Source organism: Apis florea, unplaced genomic scaffold, assembly GCF_048593485.1.
Source record: "Apis florea isolate Af1SG1 unplaced genomic scaffold, ASM4859348v1 contig_1914_pilon, whole genome shotgun sequence".
Taxonomy (NCBI): domain Eukaryota; kingdom Metazoa; phylum Arthropoda; class Insecta; order Hymenoptera; family Apidae; genus Apis; species Apis florea.
The window spans coordinates 2,166,396-2,175,597 of record NW_028256504.1 but is presented as its reverse complement, the minus strand read 5'-3'; the positions used below and the strand labels follow the sequence as shown (position 1 = coordinate 2,175,597).

The 9,202-nt window shown below is 28.5% G+C and overlaps 3 protein-coding genes and 1 long non-coding RNA gene across 8 annotated transcripts in view; 3 read left to right on the top strand and 1 right to left on the bottom strand.

Annotated features, from left to right (window-relative positions):
- LOC105737375 (uncharacterized) overlaps positions 1-8,931 on the bottom strand; it is a 94,285-nt gene extending 85,354 nt beyond the window's left edge. Inside the window, exon 1 of the long non-coding RNA XR_015293905.1 lies at positions 8,390-8,931. This is a non-coding gene — a long non-coding RNA (uncharacterized LOC105737375). The remainder of the gene's footprint in view (positions 1-8,389) is intronic.
- Positions 5,540-6,639, top strand: LOC100866483 (uncharacterized). The gene is made up of 2 exons (XM_012495215.3): positions 5,540-5,767; positions 5,941-6,639. Exon 2 carries the CDS (start codon positions 5,943-5,945, stop codon positions 6,396-6,398), a length of 456 nt encoding a protein of 151 aa, XP_012350669.1. The 5' UTR covers positions 5,540-5,767; positions 5,941-5,942; the 3' UTR covers positions 6,399-6,639.
- LOC100866368 (nitric oxide synthase-interacting protein homolog) lies at positions 6,819-8,323 on the top strand. Its single transcript, XM_003691038.4, has 5 exons — positions 6,819-7,142; positions 7,222-7,333; positions 7,399-7,799; positions 7,896-8,004; positions 8,079-8,323. The coding sequence occupies exons 1-5, from the start codon at positions 6,967-6,969 to the stop codon at positions 8,148-8,150; spliced, it is 870 nt and encodes a 289-aa protein (XP_003691086.1). The 5' UTR covers positions 6,819-6,966; the 3' UTR covers positions 8,151-8,323.
- A 57-nt stretch (positions 8,932-8,988) lies between the features above and the next one.
- The window catches only part of cyc (basic helix-loop-helix ARNT-like protein cyc), a 55,888-nt gene continuing 55,674 nt past the window's right edge, over positions 8,989-9,202 (top strand). For 4 of the 5 annotated variants that reach the window (XM_086913673.1, XM_086913677.1, XM_086913674.1 and 1 more), the window contains exon 1: positions 8,989-9,148. The gene's annotated coding sequence lies outside the window, so the exon portion shown is untranslated. The remainder of the gene's footprint in view (positions 9,149-9,202) is intronic. The other variant, XM_003691023.4, reaches the window with a different exon arrangement.

Sequence of the window (9,202 nt, the reverse complement as noted above, 5' to 3'; positions counted from 1 at the left end):
TCTTCTCAAATACCAAAATACTCTTAAGGATATTAAGCGTAACTTATAATTTTCTCCGCTCGAACGAAGCGTGAAAAATTTCTAAACAAAAATATGAAAAAAAAAAAAAAAAAAAAATATGAAACGCATTCGTTTGTACATAAAATAGACTCGTATAAAATATAGCTCGTCCTCGTAATTCTATCATTATCATTATCGACCGAGAAATTACCGCAAGTATATCTTCTTGACTGTATCTATAATATATTTGTATGTTACATGCCTTCTGTCAATCTGTGATCACACATTTTTAGGTATTGGATTGTTCAGCAGCAACGAGGCGTGTGTTACAGTTTCCAATTTTACCAAGTAATCTCGCCAATTTCGAGAAAAATAAATAAATAAATAAATAAACCTCGAGGACCAAACTTTAGCATTTTACACTTTAGAATTTTATCGTGCTTGATGAAAAAATTTAATCCTTCGTTCAATGCATTTCGAAGTTTCGAATGGAATTTTCCTTTTATTTTTTGAGACACGTCGTCACTCTACTCCCCATTTCCGATGATGAATTTCAAATTATATGTTTTTAAACAATATTTAATGTACGATTGAAAGTGGCGTGATCTTAGAACGATTTTTGACAATCCGCGAACGGAACACATCTTTCGGAACAGATAAACACAATTTTTTCTGAAAAATCGAACGGGAAAAATTCTCTCCTCTCGAAATGGAAAATTCAAACGAACGAATATCCCGAGAAATGATAAAAATTAAAATCGACCGGGAAGATCGAAGAAAGCTTGACAATTCGAAGGAAATGGAATGCGTTTCGTGGGAGGGCATGGCGGAAAATTCCGATACACAGAGATTCTATGCAAAATTGGAAACTGACGTTGAAACGGCGACGGAAAGTTTTCGCCGAAACTTGTGAAAAATCGGATCGGATTCGAGTACAAAACGTCGGCTACGGCAACTTCATCGGAAGCGTCCGCCATCTAAATCGGATGTCGAGAATATCGAAAGGAGGGGGGAGGTGGAATAAGGAATAGCCGATGATGATAACACGTTTGAGAAATGGGACCAGGAAAAAGTTTGTTGTAACTACTTTCCCCCTCCCCGCCTACTTTTTTTATTATACACCCTTTTTTTTTTTTTTGTATTCCGCGACCGTTGCAACGACCCGGGGCTTCGATGCTGGTCCGTCGTCGTCCTCGTCGTCTCGTTTTACCACTTCCTCCTCGTACAAACTTCGTAAAAAAGGATACATTGAAAAAATTGCCACCGCGAGATAAAAGGAATTTCGTCTAATAACAGGATATTTCTACCGGTTACTGTGCTTCTTAACCTTATTTTCATACTTTTCTCTCTGTTTTTCTTTTCTTTTCTCGATATGAAGGGAAAAAGAAAGGCTATGAATCACATTCATTTGGAAATTTTTTTGGAAACGTTAAATAACGAAAAAGGAAACGACTGAGGAAAGAAGCGAATTTGGAGAATTGTTTTTAGAATTGAAAAAAGAAAAAAAAAATAGGAGGCATAATAATCGGTACAAATATACATCGATGAATAGGTTTGTTTCGGGGATAGAATACGTATTTAACTTTATAATATCGGATGGAGTTGAACCGAGAAAAGTAAATTTTCGATTAAAAAACGTGTAACGGTCGTGAAAACTTATGTCACTTTGTATCGAAGGAAAAAATTCCAACTCTTTAACGAATTCGTTAATATATATATATATAATACATATAAGATATATCTCGCCTGAAACGATGAATTATAATATATTTCATTACTTTAAGCAAACACAAGATACGAGCCAGTCTTGTAATCTCTTACCTCAATTCGACAAGTTATTCAACTTTGTTCCAATCTCGAATATCTAATGATATTAATATAATTTTGTTACAACAAAACATTTCTCTATTTCTTATACTATTATTAACTACTATGTTGATTAATTTCCCTTTATTTATACACGTTTCTTTGCATTTAATAACGTTATTTAATATAAAAGAAAATTAAGGACACCATATTAACCATACTACTATACGATGTGTATACATGTGGTCTTTTTACGCGTATGAATTGTATGCGAGAATGCAAGTAAACGCACGGCACGGCTAAACATCAGTCGTTAACATTGAATATTATAAAACACGTTAAAGCGCATTTAAAACGAGAGAGAAGAAGAAAAAAAAAAGAAACGACAGGCACTGCATGCGTATTCATATCGCTTGTCGTAAAAAAAAAAAAAAAATTGTGAGCATATCTTCGATATATTCTACGTTCTTCTGAGTATAATTGCATTTTCGTCTGAAACGCACCTACAGTTTATGCAGTGTCCGTCCAAAGATATACTTTTAGAGAAGCAACTTCTTATTTTGTAATAAAACAACTTATATATTATCGAGAATGTAATCCACGCAAAAGTAACTTGTACAAATGTTATACAATACGTGCGATTTGCAGGATGATTTTATCGTTAAAAGAAAAGAAAAATATATTCGAATTTGTTACACGTGAAATTCCATAATTTTGTTTCTCTTTTCTATTTAATAATACATTCATTGACTCGCTTATAAAGAATTGGAGACAATAGTTCTCAGTTACTATTACTACTACATGAATATTATATAATAAGTAATATGAAAAAATATAAAAATAATATTACTTTATTCGAATTGCTGAAATTTTCCCAATGAAAATGATATCAAACGTAACATTTGAATAAATTTGAATTATATAGATAATATCACGTAAGGATCCTAACCTCGACACGAATCGAAAGAATTCGGGTAGAATCGTACAAGATCTGGAAAGTATAGAGTCCGATCTTACCCGAATTTTTCCGATTCCGTCCGAATTCTCCCGAACAAATGTACAATGAACTCGAATATGCTGCTCTACTGAGCAAAGGATATTTATTTCGGATTAATTAAAAATTACTTTCGTAATTGTTAACAAAACACAGTTTATTTCTGAGATCAGCGGAAAGATTAGTACAAATAAACGCAAAGGATTTTCTACCAAGCAAAAATTATCCTATTCTTTGAACTATCCCCCAAAAATGAGTGGTATATAATATAGTAAATGCCACTGCGATTCATATGATTATATGAATGGTGCTACGTGATATACATAATATATACCATCGAGTGTAAAATCTGTTAATTACGTTTGAAATCAACAACTATTGTCTTTTGCGTAGATTAGTAGTAGATGAAAAGTAGAGTATAGTATAGTTAATGAAATAAGAAGCAGTATACCGATGTTGTAGAGAACAAAGATAATATTTGCAACGTTTTCCAATTACTAGGTTGAAAAATTTTTTTGTTTTTCATATGAAAGTAATATTTTGATTGTTGCTGCTTCTATTTTCGAAAAATATAATTCCTTTGAAATTTTGGATACTCATGTAGTGCATGAACGAATAGTTAATTATTTATAGAATCGTTAATTTTGAACTCGTAATATTATTTTTTATTACTTATTTATTATAGAGAAATAGACGTATTCCTACGTGTTTTGCATTTTCAAAGATTTAATTATGCGAACATAAGCATTATAAATATTCAATTGCTTGAATAACTCATTCGTTATCACAAGTTTCGTTTAAAAAAAAAAAAAAAAATTAAGTTTCTAATATATAACGATCCAAAAATTATTTAAGAATAATAGCATTGAATATAAAATTTTTATCAAGATACTACGGCATATCGACGTTATACACATCATGTATTTCTACGATTATAATCTTGTTTAATAATTTTTCGTTATTGCGAGCTATTACAATAATTATGTCGCGAATATTTCGAATTATTTGCATATATTGCACATAGTGCATTTATATGTGAATTTATAACATTTCTAACTATAAATAATAAGTACTTGACATCTCGAAGAAAAATTTATGAAACTAATTATTTCGCGATACTCGGATAGTCGATGCGAAAAAAAGACGAAGATTGCAATTTGATATGGTTGAAACTTATCGTAACTACGTTAGAATATTTATTGTATTATCAATAATACAAGTATTGACAAATAAAAGAGAACATCCCTTTAATTCGATAAGGTTATAATAAAATCTTAACAAATTGCAATTATTTCTAATGGGCAATGACTGTTTGGGTAAGTTCATGACTTTTCGAACGAGATTGTCGAAAAACCACTGTGTCTGAAACTCTGAGGACCATAAACTCACAATAAAATTTCTCGTTTTCTTCGTGTATTATATTAATCTTGATCGAAATGTTAGAAACGAAATCTATATCTATATTCCGTATAGATCAAATTTCGTTTCACGTACTCGTGTAATGATATTCTATACATTGTTCGAGTTAAGAGTTAGCGGAAGTAAATAAATCACGTGACAGACTATGATTTTAATTACTCATGATTAACCGTATCGTTGCACAAAATAAGTTGATATTTTGTTTATTTTGCTGATGAAAATAAATTATTTGTGAATGTTTAATTTTCACAAGTAATTTATGTTTACATCCACGAATAATTATGTGCATGAATTAATATGCAGAATAGGTAGTAATTTTTTATTTTAAAATTCAAGATTGTGAATTTCCCTAGATTGTAATCACGTGGTTTCGTTTACGTTCGATGATCAAACTCTGAGAACTATGTGTAGCATGAAATAATTAATAAGTAAACTAAAATTAATCAAAAGAAAAAAAGAAAAAGAAATGAAATCGATGTTGTATTTAAATAAATGTCCATTATATCGTATGCATGACGAAGCATACCAAATTATTTAATCATCGATTAAGAAAAAGAATTAATTAGATTGATAAACAAAAAGAAAAAAAAAAATGTAGCGTAGAAAGGATCGGTGTATTGTGTTAGTTTAGTCGAGTAGATGAATGTTATGAGTCTCGTTTAATTTATATAATTATATAATCAAAGCAATGCAGATTTTTTTTTAGTTAGAATAGTATGTTAATATACACGATATAAATACGTTTATTTTGTATTGAATGTATTTCGCATTGATGTATTTTTTTGCAAGCGTCAACTTAGACGCCAACTCCGGACACTATTAAAAATTAAAAAGAAAAAAAAATCGTGGCTTCATTTCATGAATGTACTTTATTATGAACTATGTAAATGTAGATTTTATAATGTTGTAATAAAAAGATTTCTTTTTAAATATATCGATTCAATCTTACGCTATTTGTAGATAATAAAGATTTTTATCCTTTTTTATTTATACTTTCTATTCTCTAAACATTTATATATTAATATAGTTGTAACGTTAGAAATAAAAGTATAGAAACAGAAATATATTTATATTGATTTTGTAAGTATTGCTTGAATTTAATGATCTACAATTTATAAATTTATTTTAGAAATTATTTATGTATATATATATATATACACATCTTATTAATATATATTTACATCTTATTAAATCTATTTTTATTATTGTAACTAAAGGAAGCAACATTAAATTAATATTGCTAAAAATAGAAGAAATTATCGTATTTGAATATCCCGCCAATATTTAATGTTAGACAAAGCGATTTATAGATGACGTGTACCAATATGGCGTTCATAAATATGGCGTTCGAATACTAGTTCGAATTGTTTGTATAATATCGATAACTGATATTTAATTTTATTTATTTACTGTGTAACAAGTCATGACATGACTATTACATAATTACACAGTTTTATATATCGTTATTAAAAAAAAATAATAATAAATAAGACTGAAAACTTTTAATTGTGCATAATAGTTGTACATAAGAGGTTACCTATTACTTAGGTTAGTATTGCATTTAAATATTAAGTTAATATTTTTTTCTTTCTTTTTATACATATTTATATTATTATAGTTCTTTTTCAAGTTGTTTTACTTAAAGAAATGTATATTTATATATATGTTTCCTAAAATTCTATAAAACCAATATTAATAAATTTGTATATTTATTCTTTTAGGCATGGATCCAGAATTTCTTTCTAGATTAATACCTCAAAACAAAGAACATGTACGTCCAGCATGTAAGAAATGTGGATATGCTGGACATCTTACATACCAATGTCGCAACTTTATTAAAGTTGATCCAAACAAAGAGATTGTTTTGGATGTTAGCAGTACTAGTTCTGATAGCGATGAAAATTATGTGACCCCTTTGACTGAATTACGTGAAAAAGAATTGAAAAAGAAGCTACAGGAAGCTAAGAAGAAACACAAAGAAAAGAAAGATAAAAAAAAATCTAAGAAACGTAAAAGATTAACACCAAGTGAAAGTGAATCAGAAACAGAACTTTCTAGTGATGAAGAAAGGAAACATAAACATAAAAAGAAGAAAAGGAAACAATCAAAACATAAAAAACAAAAGAAACATAGAAAGGATAATTTATCAGAGAGTGATAGCGATGACAAAAAAAGATAATTTCTTTTCATTTATCGATATACATCAAACCGAATGTATATATATTTTATTCAAATTATAAATACAATGTACATAGTATTATACTGTTTGTAAATAAATGTGTATAAAATTATTTATTTTTATGCAAATAAATAATTGTATCGAATAATAATTCATTTCATTTATAAAATAGTAAGAAAATTTTGTAATTGTTTTTTATATAAAAACTATATTTTATGAAATAAACAAATAAAAAAGTAAACATACTATGTTTAATTGTATGTATTCCAATTCATATTATTAAATATATATTCATACAACATTGAAAATAAAAGTATCAAGGATAATAATAAAATTAGATTAAAATGGGGTTGTTGGAAAAAATTTAACATCGCCATCTATCCGATAGTACAATGTACTAATTCTAAGAAATAATAGATAGATGGCGTTGTATCATCGTATTGTATTGCCAAACAACGTTTTCCCCCTCCAATCAAATTTCAGTTTATTGTTTCACTTCACAAACTCATAAACACGGAATGGATACGTGTTAAACCTTATTTACATTTAATAAAATAAAAAAAAAAATATGACGCGACACGCGAGAAATTGCACAGCTGGAGCTGTTTATACATATCATGAAAAAAAGAAAGATGCAGCAGCTTCGGGTTATGGTACAAATACGCAAAGAGTAGGAAAAGATTCCGTTAAAGATTTCGATTGTTGTTGTTTGACGTTACAACCTTGTAGAAACCCTGTGATTACGTTTGTATATTTTGTATTAATTGTCATATTAGTACTCATTATTCTCGAATTATATTTCAAATTTATTATATTATTACAGGAAAGATGGCTACTTATTTGACAAAGAAGCAATATTGGAATATGTTTTAACCAAAAAGAAAGAGTATGCAAGAAAATTGAAAGAGTATGAAAAACAAAAACAACAAGAAGAAGTAAATAAAATATGGAAGAAAATTTTCTCTAATATCTTATAATTAATTTTTACAACAATTTTTAGGAACAATCTAATGAAAAAAGTGCTAACGAAGAATTACAGAAATTGCAAAATTTTTTGAAAGGAGAGAAAAATATTGTCTCTAGAAGTCAAACCGTAACCAAAGAACCTACTTCTTCAGTTTCTAATATGAGCAATGGTAAAGATAAGATGCTTCCAAGTTTTTGGATTCCATCTAAAACACCAGAAGCAAAAGAAACTATGGTACAGAAACCAGATAAAACAATCTATTGCCCTGTTAGTGGAAAACCATTGAAAATAAAGGATTTAATTTCTGTGAAATTTACTGAAGTAAAAGATCCAGATGACAAGAAATCTCTTATTGTTAAACAAGCAAGATACATGTGTCCAATTACGCATGATATTTTAAGTAACAGTGTACCATGTGCAGTTATAAAAACAACGTACAATTTTTTTCATTCTCTAATAATTATTAGTTCATTATTTTTTATATAATTTAATTATTAAATGAATTAATAATTAAATTTTGATTTTTCTAGTGGTGACGTGATTACAATGGAATGCGTAGAAAAAATTATAAAGAAGGATTGGATTAATCCATTAGATAGCACAAAATTAACAGAAGCAGATATTATACCACTTCAGAGGGTATAATTTTTAAGAATAACAGTAAGATGTAACGAGAATAGAATAATATAATAATAAAATTGAATTGTTTTTAGGGTGGTACTGGATATTCAGCTGTTAATGATAGCTTAGAAGGTAAACACGAAAGACCCGTATTACAAGCATAAAATAAATAAGTTAATTGTAAATTTTATAAATACAAATTTTGATATACATAAATGGAGTATATTAATGTTGTAAGATCGTAATAAAAAAAATGACTAAAATTGACAAATTTTGATGTACATAAATGGAGTATGTTAATGATGTAAGATTGTAATAAAAAAATGACTAAAATATATATTATTTTGATTTGATTTTTAAATTCTATTCAATAATGTAAGAAAATTTAAAGAATTACACATACCTCAAAATTATTAGAATTAGTAGTTACAAGATTTTCTTTCTTCTTTCTTTCTAGAAGCATTTTTTGTTTGTTTGTTAGTTTATCTTGATCTTTTAAACTTGATCACATTCGCTATTGTCTAATTTAAAACATGTATAAATACTTCACAAAAAACGATGTCACACTTAATCACTTAAATTGTATTACATATTAATAATTATACATAATTACGTTGAATTTTATTTCTAAAACTTTCCCAATATGATTTCTAACACAATTCAATCGAAATTTTCACAATAATTTGACATATTTTCCGTATTTGTAAAAAAAGTCGAGCACGCAATCAATACGTCTTTATTCCATCACGAAGTTCGAATTTAAACTAATAATCAATCAACTGAATCGAAATCGGACAATATGATTGGCTCAAATTTAAAATATTTCTAGCGCGCTCTAGTGAGAGAAACGATACTAATCCCACTTTCGATTCCTTTCGAGCAATATATCGATTCGCGATTTATCCAATTCGAGATTTTGATTTCTGTTAGAAGGTGTCGCCATCTCAAGGAGCACAATTTTTTAAAGCATTCCGAAATTCTCGCGCTCTGCCGGCCAGGCGGCAATCTGCGAGACTACGTTAGTGTTCGCTGTTCGCGTATAGTGCTTGCGCGTGTTCTAAACTTCGTTTTTCCGCAACTGATTTTTTTATTCGGAAAATCAAGTGTCAACATCAATTATGAAGTGCAGATGTCATAATGATCGTACGCTAATAGATTAAAGGTGAGTGTCCGTCTGTTTAAGTGTGTCCTTTTTATCCGGAATCTGTGTATTATC

What these genes read in the sequence shown, in the direction of transcription:
- LOC100866483 (XM_012495215.3), top strand. Translation starts at nt 5,943, where the DNA reads ATGGATCCAGAATTTCTTTCTAGATTAATACCTCAAAACAAAGAACAT.
- LOC100866368 (XM_003691038.4), top strand. Translation starts at nt 6,967, where the DNA reads ATGACGCGACACGCGAGAAATTGCACAGCTGGAGCTGTTTATACATAT. An exon ending in AACAAAAACAACAAGAAGAA is followed by an intron (nt 7,334 to 7,398) that starts GTAAATAAAATA and finishes AACAATTTTTAG; the next exon opens with GAACAATCTAATGAAAAAAG. An exon ending in TGTGCAGTTATAAAAACAAC is followed by an intron (nt 7,800 to 7,895) that starts GTACAATTTTTT and finishes TGATTTTTCTAG; the next exon opens with TGGTGACGTGATTACAATGG.